Below are 23291 nucleotides of genomic sequence, written 5' to 3' on the forward strand. Positions count from 1 at the left end.
GTGTAGTAAGTGGTAATGCTTGAGGCCCTGGATTCAACCCTTCAGCACTGCACACAAAAAGTTAAAAGATTGCTCGTTTAACTTGATTGATTGTTATTGGAATATTTAGGTACTGGTAAGAAGTAAGACACCATTTACCTTTGTAGCTCACTTCCTTTACCAAAAAACTTAAAATCCCTGTTTTTCTACTACATTTGGCTGTTAGCTTTTTTTTATTCTATTCTTTTTTTTTTTTTTTTTTTTTGGTTCTTTCGAGACAAGGTTTCACTATGTCTTTGGAGCCTGTCCTGGAACTAGCTCTGTAGACCAGGCTTGTCTCGAACTCACAGAGATCCGCCTGCCTCTGCCTCCCAAGTGCTGGGATTAAAGGCGTGCGCCACCACCACCCGGCGGCTGTTAGCTTTTTAAAATAAAACTTTCATGAACCCTTGTGAGAGGTTAAGAGTAACATGTTTGAGCTGATGGTGTCATCTAGTGCGCAGCCACGCAGCATCTCCTGTGGCAGACAATGTCCAATAAGTTTTTTTTAATATTTATTTATTATGTATACAATATTCTGTCTGTGTATATGCCCGAAGACCAGAAGAGGTTTTTTTGGTCCTTTCCCGGCTTGTTTCCTTTGCCCATTTGCTTGCTAGTTGTATCACTGGAACCTAATGTCTTTGGGTTGGAGTTTGAGTCACTCAATTTTATATGCCGATCGGTTTTAAGTGTAAACCCCTGGGGATCGAATTAACTCCGGTTTCCGCTAGTGAGGCTGAGGAGTGATTTCGCGCTTTTCCCCCTTCCAAGTTAGGAAATTTTGCTGACAGTAACAGTGATTCCTAATCTGCCAGCTATAATGGGGGAAAACCTCTACTAGGTCACTCAAACAATCATGGAGCTGCATGTAAGGACTTAGGTCAAAAATGGATGACCTCGGAATAGTGTGGGCAGACTGAAAATGTAGACCGCTTTGGGTATCTGGGTCTGGCGGCTTCCACCACACTCGGATTTACCCCGCTTTCCTCGCGAACCCGGAAGGGACTGCCTTCAGGGGGTGGTGTTGAGAAAACGTGGCTCCTCTTGGATAGGCTGCTGTCAGTCACAAGTCTACTCTCCAGCACTGAGCCCGCCTCGGGGCTTCCCTTCCCTTCTCGCCTGAGTGTTCAGTTTAAATACCCGAGCCTCCGTAACGTGCTCGACCCCACGCCCTCGGGCAGCGGGTTTCGTCTGGTTGGACAAAGCTGCTGTCCATCAGCAGTGACGCAGGACTCGCCGGCCCAGGCCCCGCCCTCTTCCGAAAGCTCCGAAAACAATTTTAAGATGGCGGCGGCAGCGGCGCGGAAAACAATGGGGCAGGGGTGCCGGGGACAGGCCAAGGCCTGAGGCGGGCGGCGTGCGCTGGCCTGGAGTCGGGCCGAGCGGGGTCGGAGGAAGACCCACCGCCGCGCCCGAACCCGCTACACCGCCCGCCGGGGCATGGCGCGGCCGTGAGGCGGACCGGGGCCGCCAGAAGCGGAGGAGCCCGAAGTGCCAGCCGGCGCCGAGAGGCTCGGGCCCGGCCCGCGCCGCCCGCGGCCCATGGTGCTGCCCACCTGCCCCATGGCGGAGTTCGCGCTGCCGCGGCACAGCGCGGTCATGGAGCGCCTCCGCCGGCGCATCGAGCTGTGCCGGCGCCACCACAGCACCTGTGAGGCCCGCTACGAGGCCGTGTCTCCCGAGCGCCTGGAGCTCGAGCGCCAGCACACCTTCGCCCTGCACCAGCGCTGCATCCAGGCCAAGGCCAAGCGCGCCGGCAAGCACCGGCAGCCGCCCGCCGCCGCCCCGGCCCCGGCCCCGGCATCCGCTCCGACCCCCGCCCCGGCCCCAGCGGCCGCGCGCCTGGACGCAGCCGACGGCCCGGAGCACGGCCGCCCGGTTGCGGTGAGTACGGCAGACTCCTGCCGCATCAGCCCTTTCTCCCGAAAACGCCTCCCCCGGCGCGGATTGGGCCTCGGGGAAATTTCCCCGGGCGTCCCCACTTCTGGGTCTGGGTCCTGGGAGGAGGCTAACATGGCAGGGAGCTGGGCGCTTGTCATCTTCGGGAAGTGGCACTGCGGTGTACTTTGGGAAAACGTTACTACGGTGGGAACTTTGAGTGAAGTCGGGGCCGGAAAGGCAGAACTTTAGTTGCTGATAAGCTTTTCTCCCAAACTTGATTGCCGACTGTTGAGAACTTCATCTAGTAACAAGACCCGCGTTGGAGGTGCCTATGATGTAGGGCGTTCTGGCACTTTAGGCCTGACCTCCTTTAGTCTGCAAATGTTGATTGGATCCTTACTCTGTGGAAGGTCCGGAGCTGTAGGCAGGGTTAGAGCTTTTATATGGAAATAAGTCGCCCTTCAGTTGACAGTATCCTATGGCTTTCGAATGGCGAATTGAAAAGCCTTTGAAAGCTTCAGTAAACTATATGGTCTGCTCATTGAGTTGCATAAGAAATATTACTTTTTTAGGGGACCCTGGAATTTTGTGAAAACTAGAGTCTTGCTATGCTATTGACAGTTCCAATTTTAACCTGTTAAGCCTTTTTAAAATCTCTGATAATAACGGGGGAAATGACGTTAGTTGTTGGTCAGTTGTGGCCTTTGGTTTTTTTAGTAGCTGATCCTGAGATTTGTTAGAGGTGTTGCCTCCCTGACAAGGGAAACCTGTGTGTGTGGGGGGGGAGGGGTATTAATAAATTCTTGGTAATTTAAAAGTAAAAGTTTACAACAGTTAAGTTGTTCATTAATTCTAATTCATGTCTTTATTGTCTCTCACTTGGTCCATTGTAATACTCTTTCCTGGGTGATTGTAAAACTGGTGTTAGACTTTCAGTCACTTAATACCCTTCCTCTTGAAATGTTAGAATGTTTCTGTTGTTGGAAGTTTAGTCTCTGGTTGACTTTTGGGACCAGTCCAACGTAACCTTTCTTTCCAAATCCCCCACAGAATTACTGTTTTCAGTCTTTTCTCACATTCATTTGCTGCTGGACTAGAAGGCTGAATCCCTGGGTTCTCACCCAGCTGGGCAAGGTTGTTTGTCCTCCCCACTTTTCTCACCTGTAAACCAAGGCTATGCTGGGCTCCTTATGAAGTTGCTTGGAGGAGTCAGATGGGTATGAGGTCAGGTGTGGTAGTTCATGCCCAGCTGCCGGCAGGAAGGAGAAATGAGCGTGGATGTGGGGAGTGTCACAAGCTGAAAGATGGCTGGCAGGGTCTCAGCGCTCTACAGAGCCCTTCCGTCTTTCAGCTCCCAGCCCACCAGAGTCTCCTCTGTCAGTAGTTATGAAATACACCTCTGCTGTTCGTTTTCAGCATAGTCTCCTATTATTTCAGCCACTCTGTGTCCTGCCAGGTAGACTGTATGCTTTTGGAGTTCATACATATTTTAGGCTTTCTGTATATTTGTTGAGTGATTGATAATGAACTTGGTTGTGCTTTACCCAAAATGACTTAACTGAATGAGCTGTCTTTTCTAACAAGTCTTGAAGGAAAGATTCCCTAAGTCTCCCCCAATCCCTCCTGGGAATTGGGCATAGGACTTTGTACTTACTGTTTTATTCAGGGTTTCTCTTGCTGTGAAGAGACACCATGATCATGACAACTCTTTAAATAAAAACATTTAACTGGTGCTGGCTTACAGTTCAGAGGTTTAGTCCATTATCATCAAGGCAGGAAGCATGGCAGCATGCAGGCAGTCTTGGTTGGTGCTGGAGAGGTAGCTGAGAGTTCTATATCTGGATTGGCAGACAGCAGGAAGTGAGCGACACTGGGCCTGGCTTGAGGATCTGAAACCCCAAAGCCCACCCCTAGTGACACACTTCCTCCATCAGGGCCACTCCTAATCCAAACTAATAGTGCCAAATAAACCTATGGGGGCCATTTTCATCAAGCCACCATACTGTGTAAGTTCTTTACCACCAACTACACTGCTAACCCTACAGAAAGACTTCTGAGAGTAGTGGTGGTCATCCCAACTGAAATAGATTATGAAGGCTCTTTAAAAAAAAAAAAAGCATACTTTTGGGGCTGGAGAGATGGCTTAGCAGTTAAAAGCATTGACTGTTCTTTCAGAGGATCCAGGTTCAGTTCCCAGCACCCTTGTGTCAGCTCACAACCATCTGTAATTCCAGGTCCAGGCCTTCTGCCACTCTCACAGACATGCAGGGAGGAAACCAATTAACATAAAAATTATTAAATATATAGTACTATCATTTTATAAATACTTGCAAATATAAGCACTTGCCTTGAACACCTCCTAGAAAGAACATTAATGAGGTTTGAATTTCTGTTTAAATCTGTGGTAAAATTTTAGAATTTACATAATTTTATGTTTTTATTTCTCAATTACTAGAGAAAATGTGAGTTCCCAACCAGTGTTTTGTTGTTTTGTTTTGGTTTTTTTTTGGTTTTTGGTTTTGGTTTTTGGTTGTTTTTGAGACAGGGTTTCTTTGTAACTTGGGAGCCTTTCCTGGAACTCACTTTATAGACCAGCCTGGCCTCCAACTCAAAGAGATCCACCTGCCTCTGCCTCCCAAGTACGCCACCACTACCTGGCTCCCATCCAGTGTTTTTAAAAGAAATGGTAGAACTTAAATCTGGCAGGACTTGGTGGTACATGTCTGTGATCCCAGCACTCAGGAGCAGAGATAGGAGGATGTCTGCAAGTTCAAGGTGAGCTAGGCCAACTAGGTCTATGTAGGGGAAGACTATCTCTAAGGAAGGGTGGGAAGGGGGACACAGAAGAGATGGCTTAGCAATTAAGAGCACTTGCTTCTCTTATTAGAAAACTAGGTTGGGTTTACAGCATCCACGTGACATCTAACCATCTGTAACTCCAGTTACAGATCCAGTGCCCCCTTCTGGACTCTGAGGATACTGGGCACATATGTGATGTACAGACATACATTTAGGCACAACACTCAAAAAAACTGAATATAAAAACTTTTTTTTCCCCCTGAGACACAGTTTATCTGTGTAGCCCTGGTTGTCTTGGAACTTACTCTGTAGACCAGGCTGGAACTCAGAGATGCAGCTAATATTTCTGCCTGCCAAGTGCTGGGGTAAAAGGCGTGCACCACCAAGCCTAGCTAGAAAATAAACGTTTCAAAAGCACTTTGAAAAAAAAAGAAAAGCACTTTGAATCTGACTTATCAGTAAGTCAAGTCCTTAGAGTGTGAAACCTGACATGTCAGGTTGATGTTACCATGTTAAACCTTGACCTGAGTGTCTTCGGACTTGAAACTTTAGAATGGATTTCTTCTTTATGGAAGAAGGACCCTTTTCACTCAGAGCTGTTGAACCTGGGGATGGGGCCCAGAAGTTAGGTATCACTAAGAAAACTGGTGTTTCCATTTTAGAGGGGAAAAGAGGCCTTGACTGTAGGATTTTGACTTGGAGACCACAACTTTGAATTTTACTACATTTTAGAAAATTTTATGTGCGTGCATGTGGGTGGGTAGGCGCATGCCACAACATGCCTGTGGGAATTGGAAGATAACTTGCTCAAGTTGGCTCCCCCCTCCTACTAAGTGGGCCTCAGGGATTGAACTCGGGTCATCAGGTTTCATGGCAGACACCAATACTAGCTGAGCCATCTCGACAGCTCAAGAACACAGCTTCACAGAGAGATGAAAAGAACACCTCTTACTCCTGATTTTTGACACTTGTGTGTTTACTTGATCTCATTCATCTTTCCTGAAGGACTGTTAAATATACCCCACCCACCCACCCACTCACCCGCTTCCAGTTTTGTCAAGCTGTTAGGCCGTCACTGCACAGCCAGAGTTCCCTAACTGCCATACTTTGTATGTGACGAGATCAGATATTGCTGTAAGTGTTCCCCTTTACTTCACGTTGTTTTCTTCTTAAGATAACATACACACCCACCCAGCAAGAATGGGAACACACACGCCTTAGCAAGGACCCTACGGCTCTGCTGTTAGAGATGAGTCAGGAACAGTACTTCAGGCTCTTTTCTATCCTGGCTTTTGAGGAATGAGCCTGATAGGTTTTCTTTGTAATCTGCTCTTAGGAAAAAAAAAAATACTAGAATCCTACTTTGCTTGTTTGTTTTTGTGTGTGTTGGGAGTGGGGTGTATGCACGGGTGGTGGTGTACTACAGTTTGAGTATAGATAGCAAAGGACAGCTTTTAGGAGTTTGTTCTCTCCTGCCATGTGGGTTCCAAGGAACAAACTCGGGTTGCAAGGTTGTGGGCAAGCCCCTTTACTCGCTGAAATATCTTGCTGGTCCTAATAGCATGGTTGCCTTCTTTTTATTGCTAGAGTATAGAAAATTATCCACCACTTCATAAAAACTTTCATTCTGTGAGTGAAAGTAGTCTCCTATATTAGCATGGGTAATTTATTTCTATAATAAAATGTTATAAAGGTTTATTCCAAGTTTCTCTACGGACTTTCGTTAGACTTTTGCTACTAAGTCAAGAGGAATTTACCCTAAGTGGTTATGACAGTTGACAAAATGTTGGCAGTTGCTTTGCAGCCTATTCATCCCTGAAGCTGCTTTCTCCACCTCATTAGTAATGAGCAGCTCCGCTCATTTAGGTTATTTGTTTTGTTTGTTTGGTCTGGTTTGGTCTCACTACAGACCAGACTGTCCTGGAACTCACGGAGATTCACCTGCCTTTGCCTCTTGAGTGCTGGGATTAAATGTGTGTGCCACCGTGCACATTTTAACTTGTCATTAACAGGGAAGCACTACATCAGTAGTACAAAGGATACAAAGGCGGTGGTAGCACACACCTTTAATCTCAGTACTTGAGAGACAGAGGCAGGAGGATCTCGTGAGTTCGAGGACAACCTAATGTAAAGAGTGAATTCCAGGACAGGCCAGGGCTACTTAAAGGAAACCCTGTCTCGAAAAACAAAAAAAGAATACTTTGCTTTGATTGACTTATCGTCACTTTTGGGCTCCAGCTGCTTTGTCATTTGTACATTGCTTCCCCTCTCAAAGCCCCACTCTTTGTTCTAAAGATTCACACTTCTCTGCTCCCAGTTACCCAGCATGTATTGCCTAAGACTGGAAATTCACATGAGAATTACATCAGTAAATTAATTCAAAAACTACATCTTCCTGGCCTGGCAGTGGTGCACACACCTTTAATCCCATCACTTGGTAGGCGTAGGCAGGCTGATCACTGAGTTCAAGTTCAACCTGGGCTACAGAGAAACCCTGTCTCAAAAAGCAAAGAAAGAAAAAAATTCTTTCTAAGCACGAAGAAGCTACTGTACTGTGCTTGTGGAGGGCCGGGACAGTCTTTTGTTTTTAAAGATGACTGATGTGGCTTCAGGATCCCATTTTCCCCCGGGGCCTCCCACCCTCTCCTGTGATAGTCATCATTTCCTTTCTCATCGAGCCTGTCCCTTTAGTTTGAAAACAAGAGCAAACACTCCGCACACAGTCTTTTCTCTTGTGTTTTCTCAAACTCAAATTCTGTGGTCTCCCTTCCCTTTTTGTCCTTTCCACCTGTACTTACTAGCCCATTGTTATCTGTTGTTTACCCCTTCTACTTTTCTGAAATTGTCCCCTTAAAGGACACCAAAGATGGTATTGCCAAATTCAGTGGCTTCTTAGTCATCGTTCCTGACTTCCTCCTCTGACAAACTCTTAGCTTCTGCTCTCTTCTGATTTTCTTTCCAGTTCTTACTGTGTGTGTGTGTGTGTGTGTGTGTGTGTGTGTGTGTGTGTGTGTGTTTCTCGGTCTCTTTCCTGTTTCCCTTAGTATTTGAGCTACTGTGTAGGGACAGATGTATACCAGTGAAAAGACAAACTAAAACTAAAACTTGGCTGCTGTGGAGAGAAAGGATCAGTAACTTTAAAAGTTAACTCTTCCTAGATGTGTTGATGTGCACTTATGAGCCCAGCTGCTCAGAAGGTTCAAAGGAGGTTCTCCAGTTTGAGACCAGCCTGGGTAACTTAGACCATATTCAAAATAAGTAAATGTGTTTATTTAATTATAACACAGGGTCTCACTGTGTAGTCCTGGTTGGCCTGGAACTCAAGGGATCCACCTTCCTCTCCCTCCCGAGTGCTGGGTTAAAGGTGTATGCCACTACGCTACCAAGATGCTCTGTTCTTATTTGGACCAAAGAGGAGGACTTTGGCTAGCTGAAAGTCTTGAGAAAGAACCTTCAAATAGGCCCATATGCACAAATTTTCTGTGTGTGAGAGGAAAGGTAGGTGGCTGGCAGGTAGGTAGCTGTTAGGTTATGGTAAGCAGAGACAGAAGTCAGGTTTGTTGGAAAACGGGAAGTGATAGGGCTTGAAACAGAAATACGATCTGGCTTTGCTTCAAGGTTTTATTTTAATTTTTAATTTTTATTATATTTATTTATTTACTGTATGAGGGAGGATATATGGGTTTATTTAATGGCAATTTCCTCTTTCTACTATACTGGACCCAGGGCAACTGAGGTTATCAGATTTGGTAACAGTATCTTTACCTACTGAACCATCTCACTGGCCCCTGCCTTTGCTTTTTTTTTTTTTTTAAGATCATTTTGGTGCCAGATGGAAGATTTGGGGGGTTGGTAAACAGTTCCTGAAGGCAAAGACAACACAGTTCTGGATTGCTAGACTAGGTAGTTTGACCATGTTGAGAAATGAATAGTCTTCAGTTGACTTAAGAAAAATGATTGGGGGGGGGGGTTGGAGAGATGGCTCAGAGGTTAAGAGCATTGCCTGCTCTTCCAAAGGTCCTGAGTTCAATTCCAGCAACCACATGGTGGCTCACAACCATCTGTAATGGGGTCTGGTGCCCTCTTCTGGCCTGCAGGCATACACACAGACAGAATATTGTATACATAATAAATAAATAAAATAAACATTTTTTAAAAGAAAAAGAAAAGAAAAATGATTGGGGACTGGAGAGATGGCTCAGAGGTTAAGAGCACTGACTGCTCTTCCAGAGGTCCTGAGTTCAATTCCCAGCAACAACATGGTGGCTCACAGCCATCTGTAATGAGATCTGGTGCCCTCTTCTGGCCAGCAAGCATACAGATAGACAAAACACTGTATACATAATAAATAAATAAATCTAAAAAAGGGGGGAAATGGTTGGGGGACGGTGGGCCCAGTGATTTAGAACACTTACTGCTATTTCAGAGGACCCAGGTTTGAGTCCCAGCACTCATATAGTTGTTCACAACTATCATGTAACTAACTCCAGAGGTTATGAGGCCCTTTTCTGACATCTGTGGGCAGTGCATGAGTATGGTGCATATTTATATACACATGCAAGTTAAAATACTCGTATAAAATAAAAATAAATTTTTTAAAAAAGAAAGAAAACTTGGGACTGAAAGTACAGGTCAGTGGTAAAACAATAACACAAGCTGACCCTGAGTTCAAGTCCCAGTTCTTCAACAGAAAAAGGAAAGAAAAGCAAAACAGCTTTCCTTTGTGTGTTTGTTTTAGGGAGAACAGGGTCTCATGTAGTCCAGTCTGCAGTATAGCTAACATTGAGTCTGAGTTCCACATCCTTGGCCTCCACCTCCCAGTCATTGGGATTACAGGCACCACACCTGACATATTTCCTCTCAGATTTCTTTTCTTTTATGCGTATGCATATACACACATGCATGCAGGTGCCAGAAGAGAGTGTCAGTTCCCCTGGAGCTTGAGTTACAGACTGTTGCAGTCCCCTGATATGGGGCTAGGAGTGGAACTTGTCCTCCACAAGAGAGGTTAAGTGCCCTTAATCACTGAGCATCTCTCCAGTAAATGGAGCACAAGATCTCACTGTGTTACGCAGGCTAGTCTTGAATTTGTGATCTTCCTGCCTTAGACTCCAAAGTGCTTGTATTACAGGCATGTATTACCTGGTTCTTTTTTGCACATTTAGAAAAATATTAATGTTTCTAGGCAATTATCTCCTCTACTTTTTTTCAATAAGTGTTATTTTTTCCTAAGTAATGTCATTGATTCTTTTCTGACTTTGTATGTTATCTGAGAATTATAATTGTCGAATTTCCAGGCAAGATCCATGTTTCTGCCAGTATACTGGCCAGTCCCACAGTTATTTCCAGCATATCTAAAACGGCCTTTCTTAGCCCTTCTCACATGTCTTCTATTACCGGTCATACCAGCCCACACAGCCACCTGTAGTCCCTTCCACTGCCGCCAGCTTTCAGCTGCTTGTTCTTTCAGCACCAGTGTTAACAGTTTGATGGACAGGGATGGGAAAGCCCGTGGGACTGTTGGGGGAAGGGATGCCTCTTGAGTGCAGTGTGGAACACTTGAAAAGAACCGGCTTAGCAGATGAGTCTTGATTTAGCCTTGATATTTCAAGGGCTCTATGGAACACCGATTTTGTTGGTTATTTCAGAAGTTCTAGGGAATAATGGGATGGCTTTGGTGGCTCAGTGAGAGAACACTTGCCTAGAGAGTCTGAGTTTGATCCTCAGCACTACACACACATGTAGAAACTGAAGTGAAATATTTGGGAAACACTCGGCTTAACAAATGTCATTACAAACTGTAACAAGGTGATGCCCATGAAGACTTGCTCACTGACCAAAAAGCATCTAGTAGGACTTTGATTCCTTTAGGAAACTAAGATTTATTTAATTTTATTTGTGTATGTGTTTAAGACTGTGTGAGCATATGGCACATATGTGGGGGTGCCTGTGGAGGCCAGAAGAAGGTGTCAGATACTCTGAAACTGTATTTAACACATGGAAACTTGATTCTGTGGAAGAGCAGCAGGCTTTCTTTTTCATTGTTGTTATTGTTGTGCTTGGTTTTTCGAGACAGGGTTTCCCAGTAGCTATGGAGCCAGTCCTGGAACTCACTCAGTAGACCAGGCTGGCCGTGAACTCAGATTCGCCTGCCTCTGCCTCCTGAGTGCAGGGATTAAAGGCGTGAGCCACCACCACCAGCTAAGCAGCAAGTTCTCTTAACCACTGAGCCATCTCTCTAGCCCCTAGACTGTCATTTTTAAGCACTCTGAACCCCATAACCTTTGACATACTAGACCAGCACTCTACTACTGAGCTGTATCCCTACCGTTCTCACATATTTTTAAGTTGACCCCTCAAACTTATTTTGTTTTTTTTTTTTTTTTTTGAGTTAGGGTGTCACTACGTAGTCATCGGGCTGGTCTGGAACTCAGATCTATTGGTCTCTGCCTCCCAAGTGCCGGGATTAAAGGCGTGCACCACCATGTCTGGTCAAACCTCTAAGACTTTTCATCTTAAGCTTTTAAACATATTTAAAACTAAATGTAAGGATAGATCAGTGGTTTAGTGGTTAAGAGCACAGACTACTCTTCGTAAAGACCCAAGTTTGGTTCCCAGTGCCTACATGATGATTCAATACCTTTTGTACTGCCAGTTGCTGGGGATCCAGTGCCCTCTCTTGGCCTCCTCCAGCAATAGGCATACATGTGGTACACAGACATACATACAGGCATAGCACTCGTTCACATACATTTTTTTAAAAAATTAAATATTAATGCATTTATTTTTAGACCAGTTGTATACTGAATTATAATTAACTTTTAAGTGAAAAATGAAATAAAAATTGTATGTAACAACTTTATACATGCTACATGCTTAATATAAATCGGCTATCTTAGAAAGTGAAATGGTTAAATATACTATTTATAGTTGCAAGGAATTTAACTTCCAGAGAATTATAAATATTAACATTTAAAAATAAAATGGTGACATCACTTTTTAAATGGAGCCAGTAAACATCTTAGCAGCATGCTATCTTTTAATAACTAATTGGAGAATGCTTTTCTTTAAACAAAACTTTGAAGCTGGCACTGGTTACACATTTAAGGCCCAGAACTCAGGAGGATCTTTGTGAGTTCCATGACAGCCAAGGCTATACAGTGAGTTCTAGGACAGCCAGGGCTACATAAACAGACTCTATCTTGAAAAAAAGAAACCAATTAACAAAAAAAAACTTGAATCATTACTATTACTTTTTCTCTTAGAACTTACATTTCTTTTATATTTTACACTGACTCCATATATGTATTTTGATTTTTAACATGTATATGAAAATCTTTTTATTGATTATGCTTCCATATTTCTCTGACAATATAATTTTATAATTGAACTTCAGACTTTTACTGTTTCCCTTCAGCATGTGTGTGGTGCAGGGGCTAGAACCCAGGGCTACTTGTGCATTCTAACTCTAAACCTAGCTTAGAGACAGGGTTTCTCTATTTAACAGCTCTGGCTGTCCTGGAACTCTCTCTGTAGACCAGGCTGGCCTCGAAATCACAGAGATCCTCCTGCCTCTGCCTCCTGAGTGCTGAGATTAAAGTGACACCACCACCTGGTTAGCCTTTTGTTTGGTCGTTTTTAAGTAATAAATTAATTAAAATGACGTTGGTTCCTAGAAAAGAATATATGTGCAGTATCTAGGGTTTTTGTTTTTTGTTTTTTTTAATGATTTAGTCGTTTCTACTCAGTGCACATTGGTGTTTTGCCTGCATGCATGCCTGTATGAAAGTTTCTGGATTCCCTGGAACTGGAGCCACAGACAGCTGTGAGCTTCCATGTGGGCCCTAGGAACTGAACTCAGAGCCTCAGGAAGTGCAGCCAGCGATCCTAATCACTGAGCTGTCTTTCCAGCTCCAGAATCTAGAGCTTAATAAAAGGGACTCTGGAAGGAACAACGAGAGGGGAGAGAAGTGAGAAGAAAAGGGCAGTGACTATGGTCAGCGGAGATTGTAGGTATACGTGACTGTCGATAGAACCCATTATTCTGTACAAATGATGCATACTAATTGTTGAGGATAAAAGAATGTGGACATGTCTGAGTGTCTGTGTGCTTCATCTGTTTTTTGTTTTTTTTTTTTGATTTTTCGAGACAGGGTTTCTCCGTAGCTTTTGGTTCCTGTCCTGGAACTAGCTCTTGTAGACCAGGCTGGCCTCGAACTCACAGAGATCCGCCTGCCTCTGCCTCCGGAGTGCTGGGATTAAAGGCGTGCGCCACCACCGCCCGGCCTTCATCTGTTTCTTAAGTTGCATTATAATGATTTGGGATGCAATGATCTGCCAATGCATCATGTATTTGTTTTAGACAGGTTTCTCTATGTAGGTTCTTTATCCTTTCACTAGGCTATTTAGTTTCTGCATGTGAATCATATATATGAAAGCACTCTAGAAATTACACATTTTTAGGAAATAAATTGCTCATTTGTATTTTATTCAGTGAAGAACAGTGGTTTTTCATCAAAGATTTTGTGGCAGAGAGCCATGAGGTGCCTGCTTACCTCCTGCTTGCTGGTTACCTCCTTGCTTACTCGCGCTATCTGTACCCTCACCTACCTTCCTTTTTTCCTCCCTTCCTTCCTATTTATTGTTGTTTGCTTTCAAGAGTCTCCTGTAGTCCAGACTGGCCTTGAATTCGCCTTTGCCTCTCCTGTGCTGGATCCTGGGCTTTTCTTACTGTTGCTAATGAGCTTCAGTGATAAGATGTCATAGCCCTTAGTGGTGTGGGAGTAGGGAAGTGATTAGTTGCAGTTCAGGTCATTCATGCATCCACATACACCATCACAGAAGGCGGGATGTGCTTCCTCATCCTCTTTTTTTTAATATTTATTTATTATGTATACAATGTTCTGTCTGTGTGTGTGCCTACAGGCCAGAAGAGGGCACCAGACCCCATTACAGATGGTTGTGAGCCACCATGTGGTTGCTGGGAATTGAACTCAGGACCTTTGGAAGAGCAGGCAATGCTCTTAACCTCTGAGCCATCTCTCTAGCCCCTCATCCTCTTATTTGGGTTTATCCATACAATTTTCTCTGGTCACTAAGAGTTGGTTTGAAAGTTGGGAAAATACATGATATGCATTCACAGACAGGAAGAGCAGAGTTTTAGAAAAATTTACAACATTAAGTATATATGTGGAATTCATACATGTGTAATTCTCCCAAACAGCAAAGACAGGGGACAGCAAAAAGGATGTGTGCAATGTAAGGCTGCGAAACACTGGCTTTGTGCACTGCTGTCAGCAGTGCTGAGACCCAGGGGCTATGAAGGTTATGTTCTTTTTCTTGTTTATTCCTTTTGTTTGGTTTTGACGATTCAGAGGATTGAACTGCAGGCACCATGCTAGTGAGGCAGACACTGTACTACTTTGGCCTCAGCTTGTTTTAGTTTTTGGAGACAAGGTCTTGCTGTGCCCTTGGCTGGACTTCACCATGTGATTCTCCTGCTTTCCTCCCAGATCCTGGATTTATGGGTGGTCATTCCTCTAACCGCTGAAGTTAATATTTTTATCTAGGCATAGATTTACCAAGTAAATGGAAATTTACATTTACCAGGATCTCAGACAGGAATATTTCATCAGACATGATAGAGAGTTTTCGGAGTTCGGTTGTGAAGCAAAAAGAGAGATTTGGTTGTGTTACTGCATCAGGGTCGTTATTTAGCTACCCAACTCATTAGGATCCCCCCTGGTTAACCACCTCCCTGTAGAGAGGGTTTGGGAGAGACTGAAGGACAGCTAGATCTGCACTATAGTCTAAGGGGTAGATCAGCTGAGCATAGTGGACCTGAAGATCCTGGGTGATGGGGGTGGGGGTGTATATGTAACAAAGACTGCAGAACAGACTGACTGCATCCAGGAGACAGTTGAGCTGATGTGCTCCCAAAGCAGCCTGTATTCACAATGACTTTTAGACTGCCTAACCCTTGCCGCACTCAAGAGATGAACAGCTCAGGCCTCTTATCCCCAAATAGCCTTTTTGCCATTGATTGTTTGAGATGGGGTAGCTTTGTAGCCTAGGTTAGCATAGAGGCAGGACTTTGGGCTAAGAATGCTGAGATGGCAGTGTATGCCACCATGCCTGGGGCTTTTTTCATTTGGTTTTTTAAGTCTGTCATCTAGTATGGTCTTAAACTCCCAGACTCAAGCAGTCTACCCTCCTCAGCCTTTCAAGTAGTCAGCACCTTAGCACCACGGGGTGCCTAGCTGTCTTATAGTTGTTGCCCAGGGTGTTCTCTTGCTAGGCCAGGACTCCACATACAGCTACATCATCAGCCCTGTAGTTTATTTTTTAAGGAAGTTCCCAAAAATATCAGAGGTAAGGCCTGGAGACTGGAGAGATGACTCAGCAGTTAAGAATATTGGCTGCTCTTGCAGAGGATCCAAGTTCAATTCCCAGCAACCACATGGCTCCTCACAACTTTCTGTTGTAACTCCAGGTCCAGATGATCTGACATCCTCTTACGGCCTCTACACACAGACTTACATGCAGGCTAAACATACTCAGAAGATAAAAAAAAGTGAAACCTAGAGCTGTCCTGATGATACTGGCACCTGTGGGAATTCATTTCTGGGGTGAGCTGACACTAGGACTTGAGAGTGTATGTGGGTTGGTTTTGGTTTTCAGACAGGCTCTGCCCAAGTAACCCAGCCTCAAACCTCCTGATTCTGGAATTACATGTGTGTACTGTCACCCCTAACTTGTTTTTCTGGGTTTTTTTTTTTTTTTTTGTTTTGAGACAGGGTTTCTCTGTGTAGTCCTGGCCATTCTGGAACTTTCTCCGTAGACGAGGCTGGCCTGGAACTCAGAGATCTGCCTGCATCTGCCTCTTGAGTACTGAGATTAATGGCATGTGCCACCACTTCCCAGCTTTTTTATTTTAATTGAAAAAACAATATAACAAGTAGAAAAGAAATACATTCAGTAGAAAAGAAACAAGAAAAAAAAAACCAAGATGGACAAGATGGGAGCTTAGGGTATGTTGCCAAGTTTGAAAGCACAAATTCAGTTCCTGGGGCCCATGTGATAGAAAGGGAGAACTTTAAAGAAAAAAAGGAGCCAGATGTGATGACACATACCTTTAATCCCAGCACTCAGAAGGCAAGGACAAGCAGATCTCTGAGTTTGAGGCCAGTTTGGTCTACAGAGGAAGTTTCAGCATGACCAGGGCTACAAGAAACTCTGTCTCAAAAAACTGGGTTAAAAAAAAATAATTTAATGGACAACTCAGTAGTTCAAATATCAGAATAATAGAAATTATAGTAAAACAACAACAGCAACAGGAAATGACCTACATAATTTAGACAACTGCAGGGAGTCAGCTGCATATTAAAGGATATGCCTGTGCCCAGCACTAGGTTAGTAAAACAGACCGACATCAGGCATACCGTTTCACACTTGAGGAAGGAGGGTCCTACGTGACACTAGCAGTAGGAACCAGGAAGGTAGCTGAACAGTCCTTCAAAATCCTAAGGGAGGGTCTAGAGAAATGACTCAGTGAGAAAGCATGTGTTGTCCTAGGGGATTTTGCTTCCCTAGCCCCCAGTGAATGCTGGGTTGCTGTGGTGGCTCACCTGGAGTTGCAGTACTCAGGAGGGTGAGCAAGTGGACTTAACTAGTCAGAGTGGTGGACTCTGGGGCCTGTGAAAGACACTGGCTCAGTGGGTGAGGAAGATGCCTGATTTCAGCGTCTGGACTCTATATGCACACACACGCTCTTGCGGCATGTGTGGGTCAGAGGGCAGCTTGAAGAGTTCTGGGAAACAAACCCAGGTTGTTAGGCTTGGCAGCAGGCGTTTCACTCTGAATCTTCTAGCTGGCCCTCCTTCAGTTATAAATAAGGGCTTTATTGAGATAACATTCGCATGTCATATCCTCCCACTTCAGATACCCAGTTCAGTGGGGATTTTAGTATATTCATGGAGTTGTAGAGCCAATGTACTGTCAGTTACAGAATGTTTTCATTGGAATAGTAAGAAATACTCCCTACCCTCTTTGTATAGACGCCAATCATTCCCTCCTCCCACTTTCAGTCTCTCCTTCTCCATCATTCCGTCCATCCCCTCAGACCCTTCCCCTCCCCTCTAGTCCCAGGCAACCCTTACTGTGTCTATTCTTCAGACTGAGTTTGAGAAAGAACAACTGTGCTCACCTTCTAAGCCTTGGTACTCTGGAACTTCTGAAACTGCTCAGGGGATTTCATCAGTGACACTCTCACTGCTGGTCCCCTGCCCGTGTACAGTGGTTACCTTTCTGTTGTATTTGGCCTGCTATTCTGCCTTATGCTCTGTTTGCTTCCCCTTTCCTGGGTGATAAGGTCTGCTCCTCATGCTCCAGCCTCATGTCCTGCTGACGCTCTTTGCACATAGTTACTCACTGCTCTTAGATATGACTGAATTGAAGTTCCCCTTGTTCCTCATCAAGGAGGAGGTAGAGGCTTTCACACTGGCTAGAAAAAGCCTTTTTCCTTCCCTGCAAGAAATTAAAACATCCTGAATTGTGTACAACCTAACTAACTCTAACATACTTCCCTTTCCTCTCATAAGGCCCGCTCATCTTTCAGAGATAGCTCACACTACTTCAGAGGCTGATGAGTCTCAACTGGTGGAGTCACCATCAGCTAAGAACGTCAAGGCCAGCCTGGGCTACATGAGCTAGTTTAAGAGAGAAACGGGAGAGACTGTTGGACAGAGTGGCCTTTCCACACTACTCTTGTTGTTTCCTCTTAACCTAATTACTTCAGAGTAAACACTTAAGGACAGTGTGGCAGGCGGCTCTCTGGTTGCTGCCAGCCCACTGCCCTTTACCAGTGTACTCAACAAACCTGTTTTCTTCCTAAAAGAAAACAGTACTGTGTGTGCTGTGCAGTGTCTGTAGCTCCAGCATTTGGAAAGGCAAGGCAGCAAGGTTCTGACTCATAATGACCCTCCAAAAAGTACTTAGGCACCAAACTGTGAAGTCTTCTGGAGTCAATTTGCCATCTTCAGGATGCCACTGACGAGTGGAAGGACCCTCCAAGAGTCCTTAGGTCTTCCCGTACTGGGCTGTTCACATTCTAAGTGGGTGACTATTCTAGACCAGAAGCAAAGGATATGAAGGGGAAATTTTAAATAACAGAATATATATAAGCAGTTCTGTGTATTTCTTTTAAGTATCTTTTGTTTTTGCTTTTCACAGACAAGGTTTTTCTATGTAGCCCTGGCTGTCCTGGAACTCGTTCTGTAGACCAGACTGGCCTCAAACTCAGAGATCCTCCTGCTCCCTCCTAAGTATTGGGATTATAGGTGTTCACCACCACTGCCCAGCTCCTTTAGTGTTTTTTTCTTTTTATTGATTTTCATTGAGCTCTACATTTTTCTCTGCTCCCCTCCCTGCCTCTCCCCTCCCCCTTAAACCCTCTCCCAAAGTCCCCATGCTCCCAATTTACTCAGGAAATCTTGTCTTTTTTTATTTCCCATGTAGATTACATCCATATATGTCTCTCTTAGGGTCCTCATTGTTCTCTAAATTCTCTGGGATTGGGCTGGTTTTCTTTGCTTTATGTTTAAAAGCCACTTATGAGTGAGTACATGTGATAATTGCCGTTCTGGATGATGTTTCACTCAGAATGATGTTTTCTAGTTCCATCCATTTGTCTGCAAATTTCAAGATGTACTCCATTGTGTAAGTGTGCCACATTTTCCTTATCCATTCTTCAGTCGAAGGACATTTAGGTTGTTTCTAGGTTCTGGCTATGATAAACAATGTTGCTATGGACATAGCTGAGCACATGTCCTTGTGACACGTGAGCATCCTTTGGATATATACCCAAAAGTGGTATTACTGGGTCTTGAGAAAGGTTGTTTCCTAAATTTCTAAGAAATCGCCACACTGACATCCAAAGGGGCTGAACCAGCTTGCATTCCCACCAGCAATGCAGAAGTGTTCCCTTTATCCCACAACCTCTCCAGCATAAGTTGTCATCAGTGTTTTTGACCTTGACCATTCTTTTTTTTTTAAATATTTATTTATTTATTATGTATACAAGATTCTGTCTGTGTGCATGTCTGCAGGCCAGAAGAGGAGACCAGACCTCTTTACAGATGGCTGTGAGCCACCATGTGGTTGCCGGGAATTGAACTCAGGACCTTTGGAAGAGCAGGCAATGCTCTTAACCACTGAGCCATCTCTCCAGCCCGACCTTGACCATTCTTATAGGTGTAAGATGGAGTCTCAGAGGTCTTTGATTTGCATTTCTCTGATGACTAAGGATGTTGAACATTTCCTTCAGTGTCTTTCGGCCATTTTAGATTCCTCTGTTGAGAGTTCCCTGTTTAGGTCTGTATTCCATTTTTTTAAATAGGATTATTTGTTCTTTTGATGACCAATTTCTTGAGTTCTTTGTATATTTTGGAGATCAGCCCTCTCTGTGTGATGTCGGGTTGGTGAAGATTTTTCTCATTCTGTAGGCTGTTTTGTTGATTGTGTCCTTTGCTTTACAGAAGCTTTTCAGTTTCAGGAGGTCCTGTTTATTGTTTCTCAGTGTCTGTGCTCCTGGGATTCTATTTAGGAAGTGGTTCCCTGTGTCAATGCGTTCAAGTATACTTCCCACTTTCTCTTCTATGAGGTTCAGTGTGACTGGCTTTATGTTGGTTTTTTTGTTTGTTTGTTTGTTTTGTTTTGTTTTTTGTATCCATTTGGGACTTGAGTTTTGTGCATGGTGATAGATGTGGATCCATTTTCATTCTTCTACATGGTTTTTTTGGTTGTTTTTTGGTTTTTGGTTTTTTTGTTTTGTTTTGTTTTTCGAGACAGGGTTTCTCTGTGGCTTTGGAGCCTCTCCTGGAACTAGCTCTGTAGACCAGGCTGGTCTCGAATTCACAGAGATCTGCCTGCCTCTGCCTCCCGAGTGCTGGGATTAAAGGCGTGCGCCACCATTGCCCGGCCATTCTTCTACATGTTGATACCCAATTATACCAGCACCATTTGTTAAATATGCTTTCTTTTTTCCATTTGATATTTTTTTTTAAATATTTATTTATTTATTATGTATACAATATTCTGTCTGTGTGTATGTCTGCAGGCCAGAAGAGGGCACCAGACCTCATTACAGATGGTTGTGAGCCACCATGTGGTTGCCGGGAATTGAACTCAGGACCTTTGGAAGAGCAGGCAATGCTCTTAACCACTGAGCCATCTCTCCAGCCCCCTCCATTTGATATTTTTTGCTTCTTTGTCAAAAATCAGGTGTTTTTAGGTATGTGGATTAATATCCCGGTCTTTGATTCGGTTCCATTGGTCCTCCTGTCTGTTCTTATGCCAATACCAGGCTGTTTTTAGTACTGTAGCTCTGTAGTAGAGTTTGAAGTCAGGGATTGTGATACCTCCAGAAGTTCTTTTATTGTATAGGATTGTCTAGGCTATCCTGGATCTTTTGCATTTCCATATGAATTTGAGTACTGTTCTATCGAGGTCTGTGAAGAATTTTGCTGGGCATTGCATTGAATCTTTAGATTGCTTTTGGTAAGATTGCCATTTTTACTATGCTAATTCTACCTACCGAAGAGCATAGGAGATCTTTTCACTTCCTGGTGTCTTCTTCAGTTTCTTTCTTCAAAGATTTAAAGTTCTTGTCACACCTACAGGTCTTCCACTTGTTTTGTTAGAGTTACTCTGAGATGTTTTGTGCTATTTGTGCTCCCCTGTACACACATGATAAATGGGCTGAGAAAGAAATTAGGAAACATTATCTTTTTAAGTATCTTAAAAAAAGAACTGTTGTGGGCCTGCATGGGCTTGTTTTTCTAGCCATACATGGATGGGGCTCTTCATTCTTTGCAGAGGGAAACATTTGTACAGTCTGAAACTCCGGTGCATGCTATTTACCCACTGACATTTTGTCTGCAAGATTGGGCTAAGTTAGGATCTGCTGCAGACCCCAACATTTACAAGGATCCTTCCTGTTAGGAATATTTCCTAATGCGAACTCTCTGCCGACGCCAAAAATCCCAATCAAGCCAAATCATAAGAAGCTGAATTAAAGCCGGGCGGTGGTGGCACACGCCTTTGATCCCAGCACTTGGGAGGCAGAAGCAGGCAGCACTCTCTCTGTTGGAGGCCAGAGGCAGGAGGATCTCCGAGTTCAAAGTCAGCCTAGTCTTAGCATTCCAGGACATCTAGGGCTTTTACACAGAGAAACCGTGTCTCAAAAAACCAAAAAGGTGGGGGGGGGGGGTATCATGGTGCATGTTTTTTCCTTTTTTTTTTTTTTTTTTTTTTTGCTTTTTGAGACGTAAAGGTAGGAAAGATAGAAACAAAAGAAATGCTGGAGCCCAATGTGTGCGCTAACCCAGCCCTTGAGAGGAAGAGGTAGGAGGATTGAAAATTCAAGGCCAGCCTGAACTACTTATCTGGACTCTGTCTTTAAAAACAAAAGAGAAGGGGAAATATCAACTGTATTTTCTCTGACTAGTTAAGGGGTAGTGGGGGGACACATTTACATTCCCCAAATAAAACTTTCCAAACTGCATTTTATGAAGAATACATTTTAGGAGGATGGCTCTCTTCTCCCCAGCCACCCCTAGGTGGCAGTAGGAAGCAAAAGATGCTCCATGGAAGCAAAGCAACACATTTGGTTTCAAGGGCTTGTTCTTCTTTTTTTTAAAAAAAAAAAAAGAGGGAGAAAGAGAGAGATTTAAAAATGAGATTTAATTTATATGTGTACACATGACCAAAACACCCATAAAATGGACAAAAAGAAAATGTTGAGGGCTGAAGAGATGGCTCAGCGGTTAAGAGCATTGCCTGCTCTTCCAAAGGTCCTGAGTTCAATTCCTAGCAACCACATGGTGGCTCACAACCATCTGTAATGAGGTCTGGTGCCCTCTTCTGGCCTTCAGGCATACACGCAGGAAGAATATTGTATACATAATAAATAAATAATTTTTAAAAATCAAAAAGAAAATGTTGATAAGGTGGGGAGGGTAGCAGCAGCTGCGACTGAGAAGTGGAGGAAGTGTGACCAGAGCACAGCCTGCTGCTGAGAGCTGCCCCGCTTGTTGCCTTGGGCAGCTAAGTCTGGTCAGAGTGTGCCTGCACTCTGCTTCCAGGGCAGTCCTCTGCAGCAGAGAGACAGTATGAAACTCTGAAACTTAGCAGCTGTTAGTCACTGTAGCCCAGACTGACTTTGAACTCTCGAGACTCCTAAGTACTGGGGTTACTAGTATTCAACACCACATAGTGCCAGGCTGGAGCATTTATAATAGCATACTTCATGTGCTCGGAGTAGTGGGAGGCAGGCATGGTCCTGGGGGTGAGGGGTAAAGGGTAAGATATAACTTAATAATGAAAGTAAGCATAGGAAAGGACAGGCTGAGAGCTGGAGCCCAGCTGGGAAGGAGTAAGCCACAGCATCTCCCCAACACTCTGCTAGTTCTTGTCATGGAATTCCTACCCCCAACTCCAACTGCACTTATTCTACAGCATGTAGGGCATTAGCCTTATCCCGTAGTTGTGCCAGTTTGCTCTGTGCTCTGAGATATTGGAAGGCCATGAAGAGCAGTGACTTTTATTTGCCTTTGTAGTCCCCACAGCACTTGTTCCTGGCACACATATAGCCCCTTAATAATGCTAGCAAGGGGCTGGAGAGATGGCTTGGTGGTTAAGAGCATTGCCTGCTCTTCCAAAGGTCCTGAGTTCAATTCCCGGCAACCACATGGTGGCTCACAACCATTTGTAATGAGGTCTGGTGCCCTCTTCTGGCCTGCAGACATACACACAGACAGAATATTGTATACATAATAAATATTAAAAAAAAAAATAATGCTAGCAGGGTGAAGCTAGTGAAGAAGAAAATGAGGGTACCAGGACCGACATGATGAGGAACAGCAATGTTTGTGAGGTTGGCAGTGGGATAGCTAGTTGGACATTACTTGGGAGGTAATAGGGCAGCTGGTAAGATAGCTAAGTAGTTCAAGACACTTGCTACCAAGCCTGACATCCAAAATTCAGTCCGTACAACCCACAGGAGAACCATTTTCAGCAAGTTGTCCTCTGACTTCCACAAACTTACTGTGGCCTGTGCACACACACCCCACACACACACAGATGTAAAAAAAAAAAAATGAAAAGGAGGGCCAGGCAGTGGTGGCACACACCTTTAGTCCCAGTACTTGGGAGGCAGAGGCCAGTCTGTACTACATAATGAGTTCCAAGACAGCCGGAGTTTCACAGGGAAACCCTGTCTCAAAAAGCCAAAAAGAAAAGTTGTCTCATTGCTGTGAAGAGACACCATGACTACAGCAACTTTCATAAAGGAAAACATTTAATTGGGGCTGGCTTATAGTTTCAGCGGTCAGTTCATTATGGTGAGAAGCATGGCAGCATGCAGGCAGACATGGTGCTGGAGAAAGAGCTGAGAGTTCTACATCTCCATCTGCAGGCACCAGGAAGTGGCCCACTGGCCAGAAAGACTTGAACTTGTAAAACCTCAAAGTCCACCTCCACAGTGACACACTTCCTTCAGCAAAGCCACACCTCCTAGTCAAGCACTCAAAACA

The 23291-nt window shown here is 44.2% G+C and overlaps 1 protein-coding gene across 1 annotated transcript in view; it reads left to right on the forward strand.

Annotated features, from left to right (window-relative positions):
• The first annotated feature begins 1313 nt into the window (after positions 1–1313).
• The window catches only part of Maml1 (mastermind like transcriptional coactivator 1), a 34818-nt gene continuing 12840 nt past the window's right edge, over positions 1314–23291 (forward strand). The window contains exon 1 of the mRNA XM_041665039.1: positions 1314–1905. Within this exon, the coding sequence (XP_041520973.1) occupies positions 1564–1905 (342 nt within the window). The 5' untranslated portion in view covers positions 1314–1563. The remainder of the gene's footprint in view (positions 1906–23291) is intronic.

Source organism: Microtus oregoni, unplaced genomic scaffold (assembly GCF_018167655.1).
Source record: "Microtus oregoni isolate MIOR12 unplaced genomic scaffold, Mior012 000015F_ref0000493, whole genome shotgun sequence".
Lineage (NCBI taxonomy): Eukaryota > Metazoa > Chordata > Mammalia > Rodentia > Cricetidae > Microtus > Microtus oregoni.